General features: G+C 40.5%; 3 protein-coding genes across 9 annotated transcripts in view; 1 reads left to right on the top strand and 2 right to left on the bottom strand.

Annotated features, from left to right (window-relative positions):
• The window catches only part of LOC131933492 (double C2-like domain-containing protein beta), a 111323-nt gene that overhangs the window by 64165 nt on the left and 19627 nt on the right, over positions 1-27531 (top strand). The window lies entirely within an intron of this gene.
• LOC131933546 (carboxypeptidase inhibitor SmCI-like) lies at positions 114-15720 on the bottom strand. Its single transcript, XM_059290274.1, has 5 exons — positions 15418-15720; positions 14190-14411; positions 11120-11305; positions 9972-10169; positions 114-559 (listed from the first exon to the last, which is right to left on the bottom strand). Exons 1-5 carry the CDS (start codon positions 15485-15487, stop codon positions 288-290), a joined length of 948 nt encoding a protein of 315 aa, XP_059146257.1. The 5' UTR covers positions 15488-15720; the 3' UTR covers positions 114-287.
• Positions 17687-19969, bottom strand: LOC131933559 (PI-actitoxin-Aeq3b-like). Its single transcript, XM_059290282.1, has 2 exons — positions 19754-19969; positions 17687-18388 (listed from the first exon to the last, which is right to left on the bottom strand). The coding sequence occupies exons 1-2, from the start codon at positions 19821-19823 to the stop codon at positions 18222-18224; spliced, it is 237 nt and encodes a 78-aa protein (XP_059146265.1). The 5' UTR covers positions 19824-19969; the 3' UTR covers positions 17687-18221.

Here is a 27531-nt window from a genome sequence, read left to right as displayed (position 1 = left end):
GGGCCCTAAGTTGAGAAGAGACAGTTGTTACCCATGCATCAGGCTCCCTCTCTTGATACAATTGACCCAAGGGACTATGTCTACTATATACAAATTCAACAGCTTTCAAGATATGTAGGCAAAATGTTGTTTTATTGTTTGTTAGCACTGATGAAATGAAATATGTACAATAATTTTTTTAACGTCCTAAATTATAATACATTCTATTCAATAAGTATTTTACAAGCAGTGTGCAACTATGAACGACCAAAACAGTATGTCTGTTGAATGATAATGTTGAAACAAAACTAAGGTAAAACACGGATATAGAGTAGACACAGGACCAACACAAAGGCCATTGGTACATTCAAGGTCAAGGCCGAGGCCGTGTTTCCGCCTTTGGTCATGGAGAGTGAGGCGCAGTGCAGCGCGCACTCCTCCTGGGTCTCGAAGTTGTTCCTGTTCCCCTGGCAGCCCCCGTAGAAGAACTCGATACACCTGCCGGAGGTGGGGTGGTAGTAGAACCGTTTGATGCTGGCCCTGCATGGCCCCGCGTCCGCCTCCTCCTGGCAGTATGTGGCTAGTTAAAAAAAAATAATTTAAAAACAACATTAGTATATTAGTCATATTGGTCAGAGATATTTTTAGAACGTGTTCGTCCTCGCCGATACAGCAGTACTGATTTTAGAGCTAGGCAGAATATCGCCGATACCTCAGTACTGATTTTAGAGCTAGGCAGAATATCGCCGATACAGCAGTACTGATTTTAGAGCGAGGCAGAATATCGCCGATACCTCAGTACTGATTTTAGAGCTAGGCAGAATATCGCCGATACAGCAGTACTGATTTTAGAGCGAGGCAGAATATCGTCGATACCTCAGTACTGATTTTAGAGCTAGGCAGAATATCGCCGATACCTCAGTACTGATTTTAGAGCTAGGCAGAATGTTATAACTGGGATTAGCATAGGATAGAAAACTAGGATAGAATATCGTTTAAATCTTAATAGTATTTATGGCCACACTACTATATTGTTTAATTGTAGATTAGATAGATCATAATAGCTGTAATAGGAATAACCCTTAGTGTATTTGATTGAACGTCCCCTTACTAGATACAAGTCTGAATAGCCTGTAGTTGTCCCAGTCGTAAAAAGTTCGAGTTAATGTATGCACAGGTCAAGCGCCCGCCCCTCGCGGGACTGCTGGGGTTAGGCAGGGTTTGGGTTACCTTAGGGTGAAGTTGGGGCCGTGCGAATGAATTAAGTTAGTTGAATGCTAGACTTGTTATCGTGTGGAAGTGTGTGTCTTGTGCTCCGTGGCAGAACTCTGTGCTAGTTTATTTCGTGTATTAAAAGTCTTAAAAATCGTACGTGTGTTGGCGTTATTAAATCAAAGTTTAAACTGTTACCTCAATCCTCACTGCAGTCATCACCACCATCAAAACAAAGCACACAGATGACTACATAACATTTGGCGGAGCAGCGAAATCTAACTTGTTTCTTTTCCGTCAACTTTCAAATTTTTTGTGTGCTAGACAGTTTTAAATCATCAACACTGCCACGCGTCTTCGTTTAATGTCATCGTCAAGAACCGTATTGTATACTATATATTTTTTTTTGTCGGTATTGGATAACCCTAATGTTGAGAGAATAATATTGAGCTACTACCTGCGCAAACGTTTGGTTAACATATATGACTGAGATAGTACCCCTTACCAGTGCTGAACTGTTTTCTGTTTTAACAAGGATATTTGTATTGTGAAAGTGATCTGATTCGTGCTCTACTACGAGGAATCAACATCCCTACTTGATACTTGGGCGAAGCTTACCTACACCTAAGGACACTAAGGCTAACGTGAACTGAACTGTTTTCTGTTTTAACAAGGATATTTCTATTGTGAAAGTGATCTGATTCGTACTTTACTACGAGAAATCAACATCCCTACTTGATACTTGGGCGAAGCTTACCTACACCTAAGGACACTAAGGCTAACGTGAACTGAACTGTTTTCTGTTTTAACAAGGATATTTCTATTGTGAAAGTGATCTGATTCGTACTTTACTACGAGAAATCAACATCCCTACTTGATACTTGGACGAAGCTTACCTACACCTAAGGGCACCAAGGCTAACGTGAAGCACCACCAAGTTGAGACGACCACCGTCATCAATCCAAGACAACAGATTCTTATGATAGTTAAGTACCCTTTCCTTTAATTATTTTCCACCCCTAACTCGGTGATTTGATGTGTGATTTTAACATTGAGGTTTAACTTTGCTATAATACCCCCCCCCCCCAACGTGCTGTGCTCGTCATCAAGCATTCAACTCTTGTCTACGTAATTTGTGTGTGTTAGAGACATTTGACCCTTGTTGTTACGTGATCTCTAAACGGCCTCTGTAAGGTCTATATATCCACAACCAGGAGACATTCCTAGGGTAGAGGGCGTTTTTTTTCTATTTTAAGAAAAACGTTAGGGCTCCTTTTTGTGAATATATAATTTTGTGTTAGTTGTTACCGTTCGGTTTGTACTTAGTACTGTCTACTGTTTAGTCGCGTTTTGCTTGTCGTTACTCTCCTGTCCACTATCCTCTTTCAGTTTTCGTACAATTCGTGAGACAATCTCTCCGACTTAATATTATCCATCCTTCACATTACCTTGACAATACCTGAAAACTCCTCACGATCAAATTAATCCAGGCCCCAACCAAAGGTAAGTAAATAATATAATGGACAAAATTGAGCAATTATACAATTTAGGCAAGAAAAACAACCTATCGGGTGACAACTTAGACGAATGGGTAGACAAACGCTTGAGGGAAATAGAAGAAAGAGAAGCAAGGAAAGCTGATAGGGAAGCAGAAAAACAAAGGAAAACACTAGAGCTAGAACAAAATAGAATCGCAGCAGCAGAAAAGGCCAAATTCGACTTCGAACTAGAGAAAGCCAGGATAGGAGCGGCTAAGTTAGAACTTGAGGCCAAAATAGAATTAGCTAAATTGGAAGCCAGCAAAATTGAACAAGAATCTAAAACAAAATTAGAATTAGCAAGACTAAATGCGGAAGCGGATAGGACAAGGCAAGTAGACGTAGATGGGGGTAGGTCGCAGTGCATCTTAAGTAAGCTGCCGAAATTTGACGACAATAGTGATAATTTAGACTCGTATATCAGAAGATTCGAAACGATAGCTAGGTCTGCGAACGCCCCAGAGTCACAGTGGGGTACTCAGTTGTTAATTTTAATAGGTGGAAAGGGGTTAGATGCATGTCAGAGCTTGTCAGAAAAAGAGATGAAGGAATATAAGACGCTAAAATCAACACTTTTAGAGTACTACCATTTAACAGAAAACGCATATAGGTTAAAATTTCATAGCCTTAGGCCCTCTGACACTGCCGACTTCAAAATATTCGCTAACGAAATAAAGACGACGTTCGAAAAATGGTTTGAGGCATCGGGGCTAGATCCTTCCTTTGAATCCCTGGTGCAATTCGTCATGGTGGATAAAGTCCTAAACTCGGTAGATAAGGATGTTTTCAGTTACCTACAAGAAAGAAAACCTAGAGATCTAAAAACCGTCACCGATTTATGTCAGAAATATCAAGCAGCCCACCCTGACAAACCAATGTCGGTCAACGCCACCCAATTTACCCCCCTCATGTTCACAACACAGGTAAAACACAAGCCCACATTTGATGCAGGATCGCCACCATACCCCAGTAGAGGTAGAAGCCCGTATAGAGGTAACCCATTGGGGTCGGGAAACAACAGATCGTCGTCTCTGCAAAGGTACCCACAATGTTTTAATTGTCAGCAGTTTGGTCATACCCTAAAGTATTGCCCGGCACTCGAGCAGGACGCTGTTCAGTGTTTCAATTGCAACAGATTTGGCCACATGGCTAAATATTGTCGTAAGCCCCGCTATGATAGCCACAGATACAATACAAACCAGACGAATCATGCAAACAATGCCTGACACGCGTTCGTGTTAAACAGCAGCCCCATTACAACATTGGGCACAATTAAATGTAGAGTAGGAGGTAAAACAGTCAGTACACTTAGAGACACAGGAGCGAACATTTGTGGTATTAGAAACAAATATGTAAAACCCAACCAGTTCACAGGAGAAATGTTAGATGTAGAGTGTTTTGGTGGGATTACGCACAAATGGCCGGTTGCTTTTATCGACATAGAAACACCTTATTATTCGGGCAAAGTCTTAGCCGTAGTCTTCAAAGAAGGTCCATATGACCTGATTCTGGGAAATGTGAAAGGTATACAAAGTCCATCTGAAGATCAAATCTCCGAGTGGTTAACCGCTAACCAAATCAATATAGCGCAAACCAGATCACGGGTAACTAAAGAAAGCACGCTGGAAAAGCAGGCCGTTGTCGCTAATGATGGGTCGACAATCCAACGTTCAGACCGCCCTACCGAGGTGTTAGAAAAGCACGACGAAAAGCACGACTCTATGTGGGATCCGACCGAATTCCAAAGAGAACAAACCAATGACCCGAGTCTTGTCAAAATTTTTAAATTAGCAAGTAAAAACTCCAAAACTAAATCCAAAACGACCGAACACTCATTTGCCTTAAAGAACAATACACTAATCCGAAAATTTAAAGACAGACATAAAGAATACACCCAGCTAGTAGCCCCGCTTAAATACCGACCAGTCATATTGAGACAAGCTCATGATTTATCTCTCGCCGGCCACATGGGCAGGAGAAAAACAAAACAGCGGATACAAACATCGTTTTATTGGCCAGGAATGGACAAAGATATCTCTAAATACATACAGTCATGTCCCCGCTGCATGAACAAAGAAAGGACCCCACAGCCGGCGCCTTTACAAAAGACTGATCTAGCATGTAGACCCTTCGAAAAGGTTGCTGTAGATATCGTTGGCCCACTAAACCCTACATCACACAGAGGAAACAGATTTATCCTAACTATTGTTGATTTAGCGACGAGGTGGCCTGAAGCCTACCCCCTGAAACACACTACCTCTGACGATATTGCTAGCTGCCTACTTCAGTTCTTCTCCAGAACAGGCTTCCCTGACACCATACTTTCTGATAGAGGTCCTCAATTCACATCGGAGATAACTCGTCAACTCTCTTGTTTGTTGGGTATTAAGCAAAATTTTACTTCCCCGTACCACCCTCAGAGCAATGGTGTTTGTGAACGGCTAAATGGAACGATTTAATCCATGATAAGCAAAATCCCAAAAGAAGACTCGGGTAACTGGGACTTATTTCTGCCCTGTTTACTTTTTGCCTATAGAGAGCTACCACATTCAGCCACCGGGTTTTCACCATTTGAGTTAGTTTATGGTGCAAATCCTAGAGGACCCATGCACATTATGAAGTCGATGCTCCTTGATGAAAAACTAACCCCTGACATCAAAAACACATACGAAAAAGTCGTTGATCTACGTGAGCAAATTATTAGGTCTTGTGAAATAGCGAGAACATCATTGGAAGAAGCAGGGGAACTCTATAGACTTAGGATAAATAAGGGTAGGAACCTAAGGAAGTTTAGGGTGGGGGATCAAGTTAGAGTGCTATTGCCATCCAAAGAGAATAAGCTACAGCTCGCCTGGCGAGGTCCTTACACCATCCTAAAACAAATATCTAAAGTCGATTATGAGATAGATATTAATGGAAAGTCCAAAATTTTTCATGTAAACATTCTGAGTCCATTCAACATCAGACCCCCTGATTTAGACGTGACTGAACCTACAGCTTCAATTAGTTGCGCGATGATCCACGAAGACAAGGATGAGGACGAATGCGAAATCCAAACACTGCCGTCGGATAACGAATCATACAGAGATGTAAAATTAGGACCCACGACTCCGGAAATTCAAAATGAAATTACCAAACTATTGCTAGAGTACAAGGATACCCTATCTGCCACCCCTGGTAAGACCAGCTCTATCGAGCATGACATTAAGCTAATCTCAGACAAACAAATTAAGCTACAACCTTATAGTATACCCCTACACTACAGAGATAAGGTCCAGGAGGAAATTAATGAGCTCATAAATGCAGGTATTATAGAAACGTCAGATTCGCCGTATGCTGCGCCTATAGTGCTGGCCAAAAAGAAGAATGGGGAGATAAGACTTTGCATTGACTACAGACAGCTCAATAAAATTACCATCCCCGATGCTGAACCAATGCCTAATCAGGAAGAACGGTTTGCTAAAATATCCCAAGCGAAAATTTTCTCCAAATTTGATCTATCAAGAGGATATTGGCAAATACCAATAAAAGAGTCGGCCAAGAAATGTACCGCATTCATCAAACTTTTTGGTCTATACCATTGGAACTTCATGAGTTTTGGTCTGATCAATGCCCCAGCCACATTCAACAGACTGATGAGGAAAGTTCTAATTAATAACCCTGACACGGTTGCATACTTGGATGACATCTGTCTGTTTTCACAAAATTGGACCGACCACATCAAAGGGTTGAGGTCGCTACTAGAATCTTTAAAATCGCACGGGTTGACAGCTAGACCTAGTAAAATTGAGATAGGAATGCAAGAAATAACTTTTTTGGGCCATGTCATTAGCCACCAACTTGTTAAGCCTGTAGGGGATACCGTACAACGAATATTAGACCTCCAAATCCCTAAAACAAAAAAAGATGTTAGGAGCCTACTAGGGCTATGCAACTATTACAGGAAATTTATCCCCAATTTTGCTAGCCTACTTCACCCCATCACAGAATTAACAAAAACCAAAGGCACTGGTATGGGTAAGGCTGTTCATTGGACCAAAGAATGTGACGACACCTTGAACTACATCAAGGCGTGTTTCGCGCAACAGCCAATCCTTAGACTTCCTGACATCAACAAGCCGTTTACACTGACCACGGACGCATCGTCTCGTGGTATAGGGGCTTGTCTGATGCAGGAAGTTGAAGGACAGCTCCATCCGGTACTATACATAAGTAGAAAACTATCTCCTGCAGAAAAAAATTATGCAGTTATAGAAAAGGAATGTTTGGCAATTGTTTGGGCAGTAAATAAGTTATCAAAGTACTTGTTAGGATCCCCCTTTACTTTAATGACCGACCACTCACCCCTAGTTACGCTGGATAGGAAAAAATTAAGTAATGCCAAATTAACAAGGTGGTCGTTAATACTGCAGGATTTCGTTTTCAACATAGTGTATATTCCCGGTGCGCAAAATAAAATAGCAGATACGCTTTCCAGGTCGTGACGCGTCCAAGAGGTAGGTAGTATTCGTCTCTCATTGTGAACTGTGAGCCCCACTTGCTGATGATAACAAGCACGCAAACTCTCCAAATCATGATTGTTTTCCCACCCACCCCCTACCCCTGTAGCACTAAACTGTCCTTGTAAAGGAAAGGGTACATGTCCCTATGTTATTCTAGTTTCCCACATGTATCTATACCAACTATTCACCAGTGTATATACAATTTAAATTTTCAGCTGTACCCGTTGCTATAGGTCGAGAGCACATGTCAGTGTCAAGAGTTGAAACTTATACCCCCGCGTGTGAGGGTCAGACAATGGGTCCCATCCAGTCCCATCGTTGTTGGAAACTTGACCGTTGTTCTCGGCCAACCCCAAGCCAACGGGACAAATGTTTATTTTTTAATTCATTCTTTCCTTCTTTGTTTCTTACTTGCCATTGTAACTTTCCCCATCTTCATTGTATTAGCTTGATTTGTTCAATTTTTTTTTTATTATTATTGTTTTTTTTTTGTATTGGTGTATTACTTACCACTATGCCATTGTACCCCAAACTATCTCTATGATAATGTGATTAAATTAGTTGTCCTGTTAAAGGCCAATGCCATGGAGCTGAATGTTAGAATGTTATTATATAAGTTGTATTGTTGCATGTGATAGAGAGTGTGATCAGTTTGTGAGCTGAATGTTATTGTATCTGTCGTATTGTTGCATGTGATAGAGAGTGTGATCAGTTTGTGATCATCGCTGGCTTTGCCAGCTTGTCAGACGAAGGGGGAGATGTTATAACTGGGATTAGCATAGGATAGAAAACTAGGATAGAATATCGTTTAAATCTTAATAGTATTTATGGCCACACTACTATATTGTTTAATTGTAGATTAGATAGATCATAATAGCTGTAATAGGAATAACCCTTAGTGTATTTGATTGAACGTCCCCTTACTAGATACAAGTCTGAATAGCCTGTAGTTGTCCCAGTCGTAAAAAGTTCGAGTTAATGTATGCACAGGTCAAGCGCCCGCCCCTCGCGGGACTGCTGGGGTTAGGCAGGGTTTGGGTTACCTTAGGGTGAAGTTGGGGCCGTGCGAATGAATTAAGTTAGTTGAATGCTAGACTTGTTATCGTGTGGAAGTGTGTGTCTTGTGCTCCGTGGCAGAACTCTGTGCTAGTTTATTTCGTGTATTAAAAGTCTTAAAAATCGTACGTGTGTTGGCGTTATTAAATCAAAGTTTAAACTGTTACCTCAATCCTCACTGCAGTCATCACCACCATCAAAACAAAGCACACAGATGACTACATAACACAGAATATCATCGATACATCAGTACTGATTTTAGAGCTAGGCAGAATATCGCCGATACCTCAGTACTGATTTTAGAGCTAGGCAGAATATCGCCGATACATCAGTACTGATTTTAGAGCTAGGCAGAATATCATCGATACATCAGTACTGATTTTAGAGCTAGGCAGAATATCGCCGATACCTCAGTACTGATTTTAGAGCTAGGCAGAATATCGCCGATACATCAGTACTGATTTTAGAGCCAGGCAGAATATCATTCGGACAAATCATCTCTCGGACGAAATATCATGGACGATCCGTTGAAACAACGGTGGGGACTGGCTTAGTGAGGTAAACATCCACACACAAAGGTAACTAACTGTAAAAGTGCCTTCTTAGGACAGCGTCTGCCAACGTATAAGTGCAAGGCTTGTCCGTAAATCGTGGCAACAATAACAGTTCAGTGTAACAGGCAAGAGTCCTGTGGAATTTGCCGTATTAACGTGATTTCTTTAGCCAGCCAGAATATCTTTCGGACAAATCATCTCACAGACAAATTGTAACGAAATATCCTATGACACAAATATAACGCCACCTGGGTTACTTTAAACTGTGAAAATGTTGTCTTAGGGAAACCACCGCATAAGAGCAAGGCTTATCCGTAAAACGTAAACTGCAGCAACAATAACATGCCGCTCAGTGTAAAATAATCAACAAGCGGCATGTGTCATATTTACGTTTCTTGTGATATTTAGATCCCATCGCATGGCAAGAGTCTAGTACACACCTTTCATGTTTTCGTCCAATACAAACTATTGACATGTGTCGTACCTACGATGTTAAGACTCCGTAGAATGGCAATAGTCTGGTACACACATTAGTGACATATGCCATACTAACGCCCGTATGCAAGAGTCTAGTCCACATACTATTGACCTGAGTCATACTAAGTATGTAGGCAAGAGCATAACATACACTATTAATACCAGTCATATTTAAGTTCGTCGTGATCTTTAATGTCCAATCGAATGACAAGTCTAGTATAGGCCTACACTGGCCTACACACTAGTGAAAGTTGTCTCACTTACGTCTGTCGTAATCTTTATGTCCAATCGAATGACAAGTCTAGTATAGGCCTACACACTAGTGAAAGTTGTCATACTTACGTCTGTCGTAATCTTTATGTCCAATCGAATGACAAGTCTAGTATAGGCCTACACACTAGTGAAAGTTGTCTCACTTACGTCTGTCGTAATCTTTATGTCCAATCGAATAACAAGTCTAGTATAGGCCTACACACTAGTGAAAGTTGTCTCACTTACGTCTGTCGTAATCTTTATGTCCAATCGAATGACAAGTCTAGTATAGGCCTACACACTAGTGAAAGTTGTCATACTTACGTCTATCGTGATCTTTAGGTTCCGTCAATGACAAGTCTAGTATAGGCCTACACACTAGTGAAAGCTGTCACACTTACGTCTGTCGTGATCTTTAGGTTCCGCCGAGTCGTCCAAGCATTCGTTCTCACACTGGTCTATAGTCTGGAAGTTGTTGTTGTTGCCCTTACAGCCGCCGTACAAGAACGTGGCGCACTTCCTCGTCGCTGGGTCGTAATAATACCTGCTGATCGCAGCCTTGCAGTCTCCCGTGTCGGGTGCCTGGAAGCAAGGCTTGGCTGGGAGGATGGAAATGTATTGTTGGGTGTGACATTCGTTTATGGGTATCCTACATGTGATAAAGGTTTAGGGTACCCCAAAGTGTGATATTGGTTTATGCGTACCCCAGCATTTTGACATTAGTTTATGGGTACCAAACATGTGATGTTGGTTTTTTGGTATCCCAACAATAAAGTTCACCCTTTTCTGTAGCATCGGTAGCCTTAATAGAATGAAAACGTGACCAGCTGTATGCCTAGATGGGACGGCGTGATCGGATGGTAGTGCTAACGACCGCTAACCCAAAAGGCCAAGTTCGGATACTCGAGTCTGTAGGACCTCCCTGTGTCCACCCAGCTGATTGATATATCTCACGTTAGGGAAACTAATACGGCTGGGCATTTTGCTAAATACATCTCCCTGTATGCTGAGGTAGTTGAAACAGATAAACTCTACTTCGTTTGCCCCACCTTGAGTCTTTGGCCTGAACGGGAAAAGATGATGCTGAGAATGCCTTAAAATGTGAGTTTAAAAGTAAAGTTTCCCTTTCAAACCTGACGGTCTATGGGGCAAGTGAAGTAGAGTTCACTTGTTTCTGTGACCTCGGCATATGAAGAGATAGTGTGGTCAGCACTATGCCCAGCCGCCTTTACTTTCCCTAACGTGAGTTAGGTACCCATCAGAGTTGGGTGGACTCAGTGACGGTCTAAAAATGTGATCCATAAACAGTCAGGTTTGAACTTTTTTTTAAATTCACTTAACCGTTGCGCCAGTATTTTTTTAATCGGGTGTGGTTTAGAAAAGAGTAAGTGTTGTTTTTTATCTCGGATCGGATTAGTACACTTTGTCACATTTTATAATTAAAAAATTTCCGATATACACAAAATGCAAAACAAATCTATTGCACACAAAATACAGCATACTTGCTAACCAAGTTTTTTTTTCTCAATGTACAGGAAGGTCACCGTACCTACGATTCTTTTCCCGGCTTCCGTGCACTCGTGCAGGCATTGTTGTTTGGTCTCGAAGTTGTTGGCATTGCCCTCACAGCCGCCGTAGTTAAACGTGTTGCAGGCTTTGCTCTTTTGGTCGTAGTAGTACCGTTCGATGGTCGCCTTACACTTGCCGACTACCGGCTCCAGGTAACACATGTCGGCTACAGAACATCAACAAAAGGTGTAAGACTGCTTTAGTGTCACAAGACGTATGCGGGAGGGGGGGGGGGGGGGAAGGGTAACACATGTCGGCTACAGAACATCAACAAAAGGTGTAAGACTGCTTTAGTGTCACAAGACGTATGCGGGAGGGGGGGGGGGGGGGGGGTGGAGGGTGCGGTCCGCACTGTGAGATACACCAAATTTTTAAATATCGTAAAATTTACGACAAACGTCTTTAAATTAATAAAGAGTAGTAAAGGGTAGGGTCGACACCAGACCTGAATTGCTAAATTGGAGGGAGGGGGGGGGGGGTGACACCCGACCTAATGGTGCCTCATGACTAGTTGTAGCTTTGTTGTTAGTGTGTCAGCTCGCTACCGAACATAAACAATAGTTCAACACATACCGTGTATTTACTTACATGGGTGTGATAGATTTCAGCATGAAAACAAGAAAAAATAACTTGACACGGTGCACGGAAGGGGAGGGGGGGACAAAAACCTAATGGTCATTGCGGCTGGCAAAAGTATGCTAAAAAATAGAAATGCTGGGTTGAACAACCTCTTAATATCTACCTGACTAAATAGCATCGGCCCTGTAAAGAGAAGGAATGTATGGGATAAGGGATAACTGTAGCTGCTATTTAGGCAGGGGTGTCAATTAGTTAAAAGTAGCATAGTGCTAGCCACATAATATCTACAAGCAACAGATAAACTCCATTTTATCTTCCCCAAGTACCACTATGATCTTGAAGCAGCTATATGGATTACGGGTTAGTTTTTTTTAAAGCATGTTTCCAAAAAAAAGGTACTCTTAAATAGTCCCGTATTGGTATTGTAATTTGTATCAACGATTTCATCTTTGTCTGAATTAACAATTAAAAATTTCTCATATCACGTCTTTTATTTTTAACAGCTTTTAAATTATTTATCTCATGTTCACGTTGAAAGTAGCACAAATTGTTTGCCCGATATTCTTGTTGTGAAAGGGACCCCTGAGGATGACATGTAAGGTCGATAGATCGCGCCAACCGGTCGCTTATCTTCCACTTGACACATGGACCTATTAACGCAATAACCTTGTTTTCCAGACCTTTTCATCTGGCCCAAAGTTTAGCTTCTCACACATCAGCAGATTGTAAGATATTCTATGCTAAAAACAAGATTAATACATACTTTTGCATCAGTTTAGAAAAAAAAATGTCCTAAACAAGTTTTGTCTTTTCTTGGAGTTAGTTCAGTGTTTTCCTACTTCAAATTAGAATGTGTCTGTTGTAACTCATTAAATGACAACCTATAGCTATTAAATGCGCATCACTTTCATGTATTCCTAGGCCAGCTTAAAACCCGTGACTATGGTAGCCCACTGAATGACAACTCCTTCCCCCCCCCCCCCACACACACACACCCATACACACACACTTAATTCGCTGCCTTACACGTAATACGCCTGTGTGATTGTTGTAGTCCACTGAATATGCCAACCCATTTCAATTCACTGACACATGTATTCCTATGCCTGCTTAACACGACGTGTGACTGAGGTAGCCCACTGACCACAAAATTACACCAACCCCCCCCCCCCCCCCCCACCCCCACCCCCAATTCACAGACTTACATGTATTCCTAGGCCTGCTTAAGACGTGCGACTGTGGCAGTCCACTAAACGACGTGCCCCCCCCCCCCCCCCAATTCACAGACTTACATGTATTCCTAGGCCTGCTTAAGACGTGCGACTGTGGCAGTCCACTAAACGACGTGCCCCCCCCCCCCCAATTCACAGACTTACATGTATTCCTAGGCCTGCTTAAGACGTGCGACTGTGGCAGTCCACTAAACGACGTGCCCCCCCCCCCCCAATTCACAGACTTACATGTATTCCTAGGCCTGTTTAAGACGTGCGACTGTGGCAGTCCACTAAACGACGTGCCCCCCCCCCCCCAATCCACTGACTTACATGTATTCCTAGGCCTGCTTAAGACGTGCGACTGTGGCAGTCCACTAAACGACGTGCCCCCCCCCCCCCCCAATTCACAGACTTACATGTATTCCTAGGCCTGCTTAAGACGTGCGACTGTGGCAGTCCACTAAACGACGTGCCCCCCCCCCCCCAATTCACAGACTTACATGTATTCCTAGGCCTGTTTAAGACGTGCGACTGTGGCAGTCCACTAAACGACGTGCCCCCCCCCCCCAATTCACAGACTTACATGTATTCCTAGGCCTGCTTAAGACGTGCGACTGTGGCAGTCCACTAAACGACGTGCCCCCCCCCCCCCAATTCACAGACTTACATGTATTCCTAGGCCTGTTTAAGACGTGCGACTGTGGCAGTCCACTAAACGACGTGCCCCCCCCCCCCCAATTCACAGACTTACATGTATTCCTAGGCCTGCTTAAGACGTGCGACTGTGGCAGTCCACTAAACGACGTGCCCCCCCCCCCCCAATTCACAGACTTACATGTATTCCTAGGCCTGTTTAAGACGTGCGACTGTGGCAGTCCACTAAACGACGTGCCCCCCCCCCCCCAATTCACAGACTTACATGTATTCCTAGGCCTGTTTAAGACGTGCGACTGTGGCAGGCCACTAAACGACGTGCCCCCCCCCCCCCAATTCACAGACTTACATGTATTCCTAGGCCTGCTTAAGACGTGCGACTGTGGCAGTCCACTAAACGACGTGCCCCCCCCCCCCCCCCCAATTCACAGACTTACATGTATTCCTAGGCCTGTTTAAGACGTGCGACTGTGGAAGTCCACTAAACGACGTGCCCCCCCCCCCCCCCCCAATTCACAGACTTACATGTATTCCTAGGCCTGTTTAAGACGTACGACTGTGGTAGGCCACTAAACGACGCGCCCACCCAATTCACAGACTTACATGTATTCCTAGGCCTGCTTAAGATGTGCGACTGTGGTAGTCCACTAAACGACGTGCCCATACACGTCAGCTCACACTGGTCCTTGGTCTCAAAGTTGTTCTGATTGCCGTGACAGCCGCCGTACATGAAGTTGTAGCACGCCTTGGCTTTGACGTCGTAGTAGTACCTAGACAGCATGGCCCTGCATTGCCCGACCACGGCATCCTGGTTGCAGATTTCCGCTGGTAGAAATAGGAAGTTTTGATTATATTACCACATACTTTATCTCAGCATGTTTGAAACCAATGGGACAGATATGTAGAAGTTTAGATTGAATATCTGATTGTATACGTCGGTCTACGTGCCTGACCTTATCTCCTGTCGGCCGGTCGTTAGTCCATCAGTCCGTCTTGCGCTTCTTTCGGGTGGCTGTCTGTCGGTCTGTCATAGAGTGTTGTTTTGTTTTGCTATGTAGTGTCAGTCTCTCTAAAAGTGTTATTTTCTTATAGCCTGTCAGTTGTATCATTTGACATATACCGCGTCAAACATCAACAAGAAATGAACACTGAAGTCAAAAAAAAAAAAAACGCACACTACACCATCATCAAAAAACTTGAAAAAGATTTACAATAGGAAGTTTTGATTATATTACCACATACTTCATCTCAGCATGTTTGTAACCAATGGGACAGATACGTAGAAGTTTAGATTGAATAAAAAGGATACTTAGAGGCTTGGTTTCAACGAAGCAAATAAGCTAGTAAGAAGCATGGTTATAAAGATACTTAGAGGCTTAAAGTAAAGATTCCTCTTTAGACCTAGCTCATGTTTCTTGACCTCGGTATATGAAGGCATAATGTGGTCAGCATTATGCCCAGCCGTCTTAACTTTCCCTAACATGAGTTAAGTACCCATCAGAGCTGGATGGAGTCAATGACGTTCTACTGACTTGAACCCGGATTCGGATTCGAGACTTTCGGGTTAGCAGCCAAGAGTCCCACACTTAGAAGCTTAGTTTCAGTGAAACAAATAAGATCTACTAAGAAGCATGGTGAAACCTATACTCAGAAGCTTGGTTTTAATGAAATAAGTAATTAGAAGTTTAGATCCAATCAAACAATTATTTAAACGCTTGGTTTTAATGCAACATGTAATTAGAAATTTAGATCCAATCAAACAATTATTTAGACGCTTGGATTTAATGAGACATGTAATTAGAAGTTTATATCAAATCAAACGGATACTTACGCATTTGGAAGGCAAGCAGCCCACAAACAAGGCCAGTGAGAGCGAATAGAACGCACTGATACATCCTCATTTTCTGAGCCTCTGAAAGGAAATGAGCTGTTAGAGACTTGGACTGTGCGTCAAATATACGACCCTTGTATGACACACCATGTTGTAAACTTCAGGAACGACTCTCGCATGTCCCTTATCGTTGGGGGAGGTCTAAGGGTTTACACACCTACACCCTATCAAGCCAAATCACAAATCATGCCTTCTTAGTCATTTAGTTGACTTTGGGAAAACACAGCTTTCCGTATTGTAGGCCGTATATATAAATGCCACCCGTTTTTTTTTTTTTTTTTTTTTTTTTGTAAGTGCACTAAATTTGGCTAAGTCTCATTTCTTATCAGTACCAATTGAAGGTATTGGATATAAGTGAGCCGTGTGTTGTAGGCTTTAGCACTGTGAAGGCGTGTTGTTGTTGATAGCACGGCAGCTTGCACGTTTGTCATGTATTGGTGTCAATGAGTTGATCTAATGAAAAGATAATTTCTCAGAAACATCTAGAAACTCGTTGAACTAAAATATACCTGAACAATATGAGCATTCCTGTGTGAATCATGTTAGTGATCTTCCAGCTTTGTTCCTAGATCTAGATCTAGTTCTAGAAAGTATCTAAATCTAAGTAAGCTGTGACTGCGATGGGGAAACAATATCTTGGACAAGAAAAACGTGGTATGCACAACAAACGTTAGGATCTTAAGCTAAATTTAACGTGACCTCCTCGACCCTAGGCATCTAAAAGGTGGTGAAGAGATGCATAATTTAATCGAGAATGTAAAAAACAACTTTAATATTTCCCTATTTAGTTCAATGTAATCTAAATAAATAGCAAATCATTTAAAGGGAGACTACTAGTTACCTGATATCCGTTTTGGTTAAATGCATTTAGGTGCACGATGTTGGTTTTTAACTTATTTCTCATTTTTTGTTGTTGCGGATATCTCTAATGCATTTCACGTTTGAAACAAAACTCATATTATTATAGTCCTACTTCTAGTTTTATTATACTTCCCTAGCTCTTTGCTTTATGAACTTTAGTATGACTGAATGTGCAACCACCTTACTGCAGTTTTTTTTAAACTGATCAATGACATACAATTGATTAGTTATTGTTGCCAATCCTTGAAATCCAATACCAACAAGAGTGATTTTTAGTTATGATTTTAAGATAAGCCTATAGTTATGTAACATCCTGGGGACCGGCTGCCGGTAAATGGCCGGTTTAATAGCTCGTAAACCGGTTACTCATGCAGTATGTGTACACACGTGTACAAAATCCTATTAACAAAGTTGGTTATCTATGTACAAGTATCAGCCTTAGATATGTAGCCTATAAAAGTTCGCTTTGACATAGCAATTAATTTAATTTGTTTAATTTCAATGACAGTCCCATAACTCTCAGTGTATAAGTGGAAGTTGTTTTCTGACAAATAAACACACACCCCCACACACGCACCACACACACACACACGCACCACACACACACACACGCACCCCCCACACACACACTCCCACACACACATACACTCCTGTCGTCCTCAGCTGTGTGACTACACGTATCCCCCACATTTCCGTAACCAGTTAGTCAATTTATTATTTTCAAAACAAGTTCTCATTATGGAATATCACAAACTTCAAACCTCGTTCACTACATGTTTGATATAGGAGAAGGTGAATAAAGTACCCTTTCGAACTTTACAGTTCACGGGGTATGTGAAGAAGAGTTCACCCGTTTCTCTTCCTTGATGACGTAATAAACAATTAATTTAAGCCGCTAGTTGTCACACCTGTTCTTCCTGGTCACTCACAGTGTTTCTTTCAGGCATTTCTCCTGGGAGTGGGAGGACACCCCCCCCCCCCCACACCCACCACACACACACACACACACACAGAACACGTCAATTTCTTTAAAATATTAAATTTATATAGAAAATGTATACCTTAACCATTGTTCCCTCCCACCGCCATTCGATGTAGTTTTTTTTTAATGTCTGAAAGAAACCCAGGTCACTTATTGCAGGGTGGTCCATGTCTCTTGTCATATCCTCTGACGTCTCACAGGTTATTTTGTTTTTTGAGACTATGCTTAACTGTATTTTTGTAACACGCGTAATGGGTTTTGTTTTCTTGTAGTTGTATTGGAGAGAGCCGAATCAATTGTTGCGCTTATTTATTTTTTAGTTATCTATAGAATATGGATCAACAACATTTTAAAAATGAACACACATTTAAATAGAAACAAAATAGATTTTTTTTTAATGAGTCAGATACGTATACAGTGAGTTTCATCAAAAGCATATTTTGTAAAATAAAAAAATCTTTCATTAGGAGATTTGTAAAGGTCACTACAAAAACAGCGACATTTTCATTTTTCAAATTAAGCATTTAAAAAAAGCTTTTGATTTTACCATTAGTGTAATTTCCTTTCAGGATTGTTAAAAACTACAGGAACTTTTTTTTCTGTTTAAACCATTATTTTCATGTCCGAAACTTTTCAGCGTCAACATTGAAAACAATAGGTACACAATTTTTACTTAAATCTTTCACCTCAAATACATAATATATTACTTTAAAACATGGTAACATGACTAGCAGAAACATAATTCATTCTTCTATAAAAAATTAAAAATCATCTTGTAAATGACATATTGACTATTGGTCATGAAAAAACATGAAATACATTTTAAAATCACAATAACATGTTGAATAGACAGCAGGAACTGTAGAAGGCCTTGGGTATGAATTAGTTCCCCTGTTACGGATTACTTGCATGCGGCCCTGCAGTCCTCTATCTTCTCATACCTGTTCTCGTTCCCGCCACATCCGCCGTAAATAAACTCTTCGCAGTCGCCTTTTTCAGGGTTGTAGAAGAACCTTGGCATGAACGCCTTGCACATTCCTGGATCTGGTCTCAGGGAACAGGAATCCACTGAAAGTACACGAGACTATTAGAATGTTCGGGTTTTTTTTTTGTTTTTTTTAAATATGTATAACGTGGTCTAGCGGTAGAGAGCTGGACTGCTACCCCGGAAGTATTCAGTTCGAATCCGGGGTTAAGTCAGTAGACCTCCCATACTCCACCCAACTCTGACGGGTACCTAACTCACGTTAGGGAAAGTAAAGGCGGCTGGGCATAGTGCTGACCACACTATCTCTTCATATGCCGAGGTCACAGAAAACAAGTGAACTCTACTTCACTTGCCCTATAGACCGTCAGGTTTGAAAAGGGAACTTTACTTTTAATATGTATAACGTGTTCTGATTGTTGAGTGTCAATTTCAAGGGTAAGGTTAGGAATAATTCAGAACGTCGTTAAAAGTGTTTACTTGTGGGTTGAGTTAAATCCCCTGGTATTGATTACTTCCCCTGGTCTAATGCCGGCTATGAAAGACAGAAACGCTGGTGGTAAATCCCCCATCCGGTTTTAAATAAATAAAAAAGTAGATCTAGCCCAGAATTACTTTCAGGCATCCCAGGGGGGGGGTCTACTATAATTTATATAGAAACCAGTGTCCCCCACCCCTCCCCTCATGAAATTTTAAGCGGTGTTTCTTTCAGACTTTCTTCCTAGGGACTCCCCCCCCCCCCCCCCCCTGGGAGATGCCTGGGAGAAACTGATTTTAAGAACGTCCTCCTTCCCCAAAAAAAGTGTCTGAAAAAAATCCGTGATCGAGTCAGCGTGAAACGTGAAATACTACCTTTTTTTTAGCCCCCCCCCCTCCCTGGGTATTAACTCATCTTTACTGTCAAATGATGTCAGTAAAATAAGAAGAGAGGAATTCTGTTTAATTGAGTTCTAATCATCTAAAACTTTAAAACTTTTCAGCTATCATTAGAAGTCTGCTGCAAACATAGGGCTTTTGTTTACTTTCTCTGTATCAAAACATTACACTGTGTTTAATTTATTATTGGGTTTCCGAATTCCTAGTCATTTATTTTATAGTAAGCGTATAAAACACCTAGCTGTGTTTATTCCAACCTTATTCCCTTAAGTACTGTACTATCACCAGCACACGGCCTGTAACTACCGGTGTGATAGTAAACGACCGATTCTAACACAACCCGTATGGTACATTCTGTTATAAAGTACTTTACAATCATTACACTATTACACGTCATCGAGCTAGAAATCTAATTAATTAATATTTTAGCCTACCAATTTCTTTTACTCAAACCTTACCCTGGCCTAACTTAAACATCCTAGCCTATGTTGAATGTACACAATCTAACCTCGCCGTAACAGAATACCCCCCTCCCCCTCGTACTCTCTACCATTTAGTCCTGGTATACTCACGGGCCTGCTGCGAGGAAAATTGAATGAAGATGACCAGCAGAAGAGCGGAGAGGAGAACCTTCGAGTCCATTTCACGTGTTGGCCGCTTGAGATTTGAGTACTAGTGTCAACGTTTGTACACCGTCCTGTGTTTGACTAGGGTTCTGCGTCTAGCTCACTTTTATAGAGAAATACTCCCGTGAATTTGTCCGGTTCTTGTTTTTTTAAATAATCTCTTATCTCTGTTTACAGTGTCATAATATATAGCCCGTACTTAATGCTGGGTCAAAGTTTTTGTAGGCTGTCAATAGTTTGGATTGTAATCGGGAAAAAAACAATTTAAAAGCTGCGATTAGTTTTTTTTTTTTTTTTTTTTACTACGCTGACGTTAATTAGTTAGCACCTCTAGCTTTCACATGTTCGTGAACTGTTGATTTAGTGATCGGTTGTTCGTGTCGGTAGTTTTGCTTTAGTCATGTCACACTTTGGCATCCTGCTGAAACTAAATTGAACCCAAGAGCCTAACCATAGATCCTAACTGTTAGTCGTAATAACTATACCTAACCCTAGACCCGAACTGTTACTTGTAATAAATATGACTTCAACATTGTCCCAAAAACACGTCTACTGCCCCCCCCCCCCCCCTTCCCAAACTTAATAGAATTTATAAAATTTATAATTTATATAGAAAATATATACTTTTAGCAGTGACCGCCCCCCTCCCCTTGGAATATTCAAGTTCCTATTCCCGCCCCGGAGGAAAAAGTCTGGAAGAAACTCTGGACTTGAACAATAATCCAAACATATTTTGCAACGATTTAGATTTTGAAATTTCTTTGAAACACAAACATAATCATCAGTTGACGTTAGAGAGTCATATTATTTTAATTACTTTTCATAGTTAGATTGGCGTCACACTCCTATGGGAGAGGGGTGGGTCTTATGTTAAATCTTGCAACTAAATTCTGAACAATTTCTAACTTAGCATTTCGCTTCAATTTCGAAAGATAAACGCAACATTAGTGGGTTTTTTTTGTTGTTTTTTTTTTTATTTTTTAAAATATTTTTGTGTTGTTGTTGTTGATAATGAAGGATGTGCATAATCTAGTCCGGTACCACAAAAGTGAAAGTGTCATTATAATACCTTCACTTATTAGAAAAGTTGACACCTCTAAACCCTACACATATATGATATTCATCTCTTTAGTAACATATATTGTCACATTTAATGAACTCATTCCTTATGACTTCAGCGAAACGTCGGCCTAGTGGTTCCTGATTTATTTGTGTAGAGCTTGGTTTGTTATAAAGTTACCAGGTTAGCATTACTATTATTCACAGCTCTATGTTTTGTATTCTATAAATAGCATTCTATAAATAACATACTAGCACGTGACACTTGAACAATAAGACTTGATTGATGGGATTTGGTAACATGAGTTTTAATGTTACATATTGTGAGTTTTATTTTCTCTGGCACAATATAAGCGAACTCAGATTCGATTCTCGTTCATGTGTTATTTTGTCATTTTGAAATTCTGCTCTTTCTTTATCAATAGTCATTATGGCCATGTCTTGTATATAAAATAATTATGTATACATGTAATCTAGTGTTGTGGTACTAGTCAGAAAACTTGGTAATATTTTACACGAAGTAAATTTGTCACCCTAAGTTAAAGCAGAAACTAAACTTCTACCGCATTTAACAATTCTTTTCTCGATCTGTGACTTCACATTTACCAAGGAAAACTTTGCATTGCACACGTATGCTAGTGGCATACATTTGTTATTGGCATACATATGTTAGTGGCATACATTTTAGTGACATAGGGGCCTACATATGTTAATGGCATACATTTTTATTGGCATACATATGTTAGTGGCATACATTTGTTAGTGGCATACATAAGTTTGTGACATACATATGTTAGTGGCATACATTTGTTAGTGGCATACATATGTTAGTGGCATACATTTGTTATTGGCATACATATGTTAGTGGCATACATTTGTTAATGGCGTACATATGTTAGTGGCATACATTTTAGTGACATACATAATTATGTTAACAAGTCAGACAACAGCATATGATCCCCTTATTCCTACATTCAACTGTAGCTCGTTAGACATCACGAGCCATTCCCAAGCTTAATCCGCCTCTACACCAGACATCTTTATCTTGCTTTATTTCTCGCTTTGGGACATCTGTACTGTTAAGATTAGGTTAAGGTTAGTCTAGAGATAATGAGATTATTCATTATGTCCTACAATGCTATACGCCAAGGAATGGAGGATGAATAAAGGCTGTCGAGCAATGGCCTCTCATAACGAAAAAGTACCGTTTTATTGCTGTAATCGTTAAATATCACACGAGATGTAATTCGTTTCCTCGCACGGCCATTGTTTACACGGCAGTGAGTACTCGCTCTAGTGCTGTTTGTTTTTGTTATCTGTCAAGGGTTGTCGTTGCCGGGTGGTGTAAGGATGACCAACAGAGGGCGAGGTCTGGACATGTGTTGCAATGTTTACGGCGGTTGTAATTTTTGTGTGTTGTTTTTTGTTGTTTTTTTTTTTGTTGTTTTTTTTTCAGTATTGTAAATGTATACGGATTTTTGGTGCATCAGAGAGTGAGATGTTAAAAGGGGTTGATAAGTGGACATGTTGTGGTGTCATTTTTACGGCGGTTGTAATTTTTGTGTTTGTTTGTTTGTTTGTTTTTTGTTTTGTTTTGTTGTTTTTTTTTTCAGTATTGAAAATTTATACGGATTGTTGGTGCATCAGAGAGTGAGCTGTTAAAAGGGGTTGATAAGTGGACATGTTGTGGTGTCATTTTTACGGCGGTTGTAATTTTTGTGTTTGTTTGTTTGTTTGTTTTTTGGGGGTTTTTTTCAGTATTGAAAATGTATACGGATTGTTGGTGCATCAGAGAGTGAGCTGTTAAAAGGGGTTGATAAGTGGACATGTTGTGTTGTTATTTTTACGGCGGTTGTAATTTTTGTGTTTGATTGTTGTTGTTTTGTTTGGGGTTTTTTTTTTCAGTATTGAAAATGTATACTGATTGTTGGTACAGGGGTGTACGGATGGCCAACAGAGGGCCAGGTGTTAAAAGGGGTTGATATGTAGACATGTGGTGTTATTTTTATGTCGGTTATAATTTCTGTGTGCTGTTTTTTTTCAGCATTGCCAATGTTTACGGATTGTTTGGTGCATGGGTGTAAGGATGGACAACAGAGGGCGAGGTGTGGTATGGGGGTTGATATGTGGACATGTTAAAGTGTCATTTACGTCTGCTGTAATTTAAGTGTTGTTTTTTGTTTTGGTTCAGTAAAGCAATTGTTATAAGGGGTGGGAAAGGACAGGGTCAGACATTGTTGTTGCAATAGCGCCATTCGTTGATATGGGAATGTGTTTACATCATGGTAGAAGTGGAGCATTTTGTTGTAGGTTTAAAGGGATTGTTTGCATGAGGATAGGATTTTTTTATCAGCTCGGGGTTGTTGATAGTTATGATTTTTAAGTCAAGGCTGAAAGTTTCAATATAATAATTATTTCTTGTATAAATTTACATAAATTCAATGGCTTATTATGTATAGTGTTGGTTACGTTTTTAATTTCCCATATATTTTTTTTGTTTTTACTAAACTCGACAATAGTACCAAGGTATTTTATATAGGTTTTTTCTCCCGCCCCCCCCCCCCCCTTTACCCTGTTTTCCCTTCCCAAATACCACCTTCTTATGCAGCCATTGCCCTTGGAATTTGTGTTCAAGTCTCACGTAATCAGACAACAGGATGTTTTCCCCGCATATTTGCGTCGTATCGTATTCGGTTTGTGTCAGTTTGTGTTGTCGTTTTTTCTGCAGTTATCAAATTTGATGTATGGCTCACTATAACCACAGCTTAGACGTGTTTCGTTGTATTAAAAAAACCTTTAAGGGCTTGTTATCTAATCTGTTTACTGTCTGGAGAGAGAGAAAAAATGAGTTCAAGTACGAAAGACGAGAGTCCAACAAGCGATAGCCCAACGTGATTCCTTTATTAACTGCTGAATTATTATGGGAATATTTATCTGCGCGCGGGAAGCAATGAAACAGCGCGCGGCGGAAGCGCGTCACAAACCACGTCAGCGGTGACCAAAAACGAAATAAATATTCTTGTCCTGTGAACTTTGTCACAATTTTTTCTTTTAGCTTTGTCAATATATACAACACAGCTATTACATTGACAACATCGCTAAATAAAAACGAAATAAATATTCTTGTCCTGTGAACTTTGTCACAATTTTTTTTCTCAGCTTTGTCAATATATACAACACAGCTATCACATTGACAACATCGCTAAATAAAAACGACAACAGACAAAAGTAATACCCTGAGGCTGGTCTGGTGAAATAACGATGTTCACTACAAGGGAATAATAATACCCCGCATTTTTTTTCCATGACAGGAAATATAAATTTGATGAAGCCAGTCCAAGTATTGATAGAAAATGTCCTAGTGGTCCGGCTAGTGTCACAGATGGTGAAATCTTTATTGCCTGGCTGGTCGGTGTTTTTTTTTTTTTTTTTTTTTATACCACATTGAGGTTTTTTTTTATGAAGTACTGGTGACACTAGACTAATGGAAAATATACACGTTTTTGGTATGGTTTCAGGAAGGGGAAAAGCTTTTTCACAGTTTGTTTATGTGTTTCCAAAGGTTGGTCAGGTTGATTTCATTTTTCATTCTGGTATACGGAGTAGAGGAGAAATACTGTAATGGTGGGGGAAAAAAATCTCGACCTTATAAACTTTCCTGTGTCCTGGGTCGAAAAAAATCAAGTTTTTTTATTGTATGTATGTCTTTCTGTCTGTTTGTCTCAGTGTGAGTGTTAACTCAATAAATGGTGTACTGTTTTAGTTGAGTGGACTAAATTTCCTATACCCTTGAAGTAAGTTTCTATTTACTCAATAGTTGAGCGATTTTTGGAAACCGGAAATGGCACTTTACTCTATTTACTTCTTTTACGAGAAGGTTTAGGTGAGCATTTTTACTTTCTCGTATATACGAAGTATAGAGAAAGTCTTGTAATCGTGCAAAAAAAAAAATCGAGATTTTTGCAAATCTCGACGTTTTACATCTCACTGATACGGAAAAACATAATTTTGCAATCTTGTCCGTATGTCTGTGTGTCCGTGTGTGTGTGTGTGTGTGTGTGTGTGTGTCCGTGTGTAAACACGATAACTTGAGTACCGTTACAGCTAGGTTGATGAAATTTCATATACAAGTATTATATCAAAATCGTAGATCCGTATCAACTTTTGAGCGATTTCGGATAACCGGAAGTGGTACTTTTTCTACTTTGAATTTTTCAAAAGCCTATAACTTGAGTACTATTTCAGATAGATAAATGAAATTTCACATGTAAGTAAAAGATCTAATTCTCTACCTTCTGTTAAATTTTGAGTAATTTCCGTTGACCGGAAGTAGTACTTTACGCTACTTCCGATTTCTCAAAAAACTAATGTAAATTTATAAAGTACTAATACTATTGCGCACTATTATACACACCTTTATTAGGCGTTCGCTTGGTGCGCAATTGTTTTTTACTGAGATTCTATTCTATTTTTAAAAGTTTCAGTATTTAAAATGGATTAAAGATCATAACTATATCCCCAGTTACCATCCCCTGTTGTTTTATATAAGAATATTCGAGAAAGTTTAGGGGAGATCACTACCGGTTTATTAAACTAGCAGTTTGTATGTGTCTGTGTGTTATTTTCATGCGTCCCGGTCACATTTTTGAACTGGTCATTTTTTATGGGCCCAATAACTTTCTCGCACTTGTCGTTTTCCAAGCGTCCCACAATAAATATCGTAGTCCCAGAATATTCTAGCACATTTTTGTTTTCCCGACACCCCCCTCCACCCTTTTCTAATATTCACCTCGCGCGTGAAAGGCGCACGAGCAGAAGATTGCCAGACCGTAATAGTAGAGACGCGTCAAGGGTACTTAACCGCTGCTCTCAAGCTCCACGAGTTGCTTCCCCTGCTGGTTTGTTACGGATACTTGAAGAACGTCCGCGGCATATTTGCTCGGATCTGACTGGCTACCCGTTCACACATCTGGTTCACAAGCCTTTGCTTTAAAAAATATGTAGTTTATAGGACTCTTTAATTTTTTTTAAAATATACTTTAAATTAAGTTAAATCATTTTAAAAAAACACAATACCAACTTTACTGTAGACCAGGGGTCTCCAAACTACGGCCCGCGGGCCAGATGCGGCCCGCGAAGTCCTCTCATCCGGCCCGCGGAGATCTTTTTGTCCAAGGAAAAATCGTTTGTTGATGATGGCTGAGGAAGTTTGCCCAGAAAAATCAAATACATGCCTGGAAGAAACTGGCCCCCGAACTGAAATTTGATGGGTAATGCGGCCCTCGGACTGAAAAGTTTGGAGACCCCTGCTGTAGACGGATTTTCCTATAAGCTAAATCAGGTAAAGCTTAGGACCCCCGGTGTCTTGGGGTGTCCTAAAGGTGTTTTGTAAACCGTGGTGGGCATGTTGTCATCAAATATATTTCAACATTTATTTAGATCTATATTTTTTTTTAGGTTCGTTTTACCTAGTTTTTCCCGCCCTAAAATACTCTGTGAATTATCAATGTTTGAGCTAAGCTTTCATATTTCACCTCCGTCGTCTCTCTCTGGATAATGGTCTTCTTTATTTTTTTTTTGGTTGAGTCAACGCTCTCACTCATCCCGTGATTAACTAGTTTCATCAAGTCGCCTCCAGCTAACACTCTCATTAACACGGCAGCCTTAGAAGATGAGCAGTAAAAAAAAACAACGCAACTACCGGCTACCGCTGTTCCCAGTTTTGATGATGTAAAAAATGTACGGCTTAACATGGGCGCTAATCAGGAGGAAAATGTATGCATTATTTACAGTTTATTAACTCTCCAGCCATGTTACTAATTACCCTCTGTGGCGTCTGTTAATCAATCTTGAGCATTCCTCGGGAAATCCCTTTCCATTAACCTTTTCTTGAAGGAACATGCTACATTAGGGATGTGAATATCGGGGTACCACTAGCAAGGACAATGAGATAGCTCTCTATATCTTCAATGGCTGGTTACATTTAAAGAAGCTCAGCCTTAATAACATGAAAGTATTGTAAAGATGATCATCCGTACGAAACTTATCAACATTTCGATCATGTGTCTAGGTAAACAAAAAAAGTATATAATTAGCAGCTGTTGTTAGGTGGATCATTTTTATTTGCAGTGCAACTCATTCAGAGCAATACGGTGAGGTGTAATAATGAAAGTTTGCGTGTAGTAGACGGGATCCAAATCCTAAGTCCAAAGTTCATACTCCGGGGCAAATGACGCCCGTTAGCTGGGGGCCAGCAAGCCTATTTAAAAAGCCATATAACAGACCAGCTACGCCATAAAAAAACAACTAACTGACCACGTCATCCCATAAAAACCATCTCACTGACCAGCTATCCCCAAAAAAAACCATATAACTGACCAGCTATCCCAAAAAATAACCATCTTACTGACCAGCTATCCCAAAAAAACCCACCTCACTGGTCAGCTATCCCATAAAAAAAAACATCTAACTTAAAATTGCGAGGAGGTTTTTTCCCCTCCCCGTCAGCTCTTCAAATAGCAGTCATACGCCACTCAGTTCCTATTTGCTTAAAGCCAGAGAGCTGAGGGACGCACCAGAACCAATTCTAGAGTATTTACCCACTGTCCCTCTTCACGTCCGTGGTAACTGGTCCAAGAAAGTGATGACGATTCTATCAGACGACC

The sequence above is a fragment of the Physella acuta genome, unplaced genomic scaffold (assembly GCF_028476545.2).
Source record: "Physella acuta isolate Inbredline_101_S28 unplaced genomic scaffold, ASM2847654v3 ptg000107l, whole genome shotgun sequence".
Lineage (NCBI taxonomy): Eukaryota > Metazoa > Mollusca > Gastropoda > Physidae > Physella > Physella acuta.
The sequence above is the reverse complement of the archived record's forward strand: the minus strand, read 5'-3'. Positions and strand labels throughout refer to the sequence as shown.

Bases quoted from the DNA above. Each gene is read 5' to 3' on its own strand.
- LOC131933546 (XM_059290274.1), bottom strand. From the start codon at position 15,487: ATGAGGATGTATCAGTGCGTTCTATTCGCTCTCACTGGCCTTGTTTGT. The intron at 14,412-15,417 runs GTAAGTATCCGT...TATTTCTACCAG, and splicing joins GCTGCTTGCCTTCCAAATGC to CGGAAATCTGCAACCAGGAT. The intron at 560-9,971 runs GTAAGTGTGACA...TTTTTTAACTAG, and splicing joins ACCTAAAGATCACGACAGAC to CCACATACTGCCAGGAGGAG.
- LOC131933559 (XM_059290282.1), bottom strand. From the start codon at position 19,823: ATGGACTCGAAGGTTCTCCTCTCCGCTCTTCTGCTGGTCATCTTCATT. The intron at 18,389-19,753 runs GTGAGTATACCA...GTGTACTTTCAG, and splicing joins ATTTTCCTCGCAGCAGGCCC to TGGATTCCTGTTCCCTGAGA.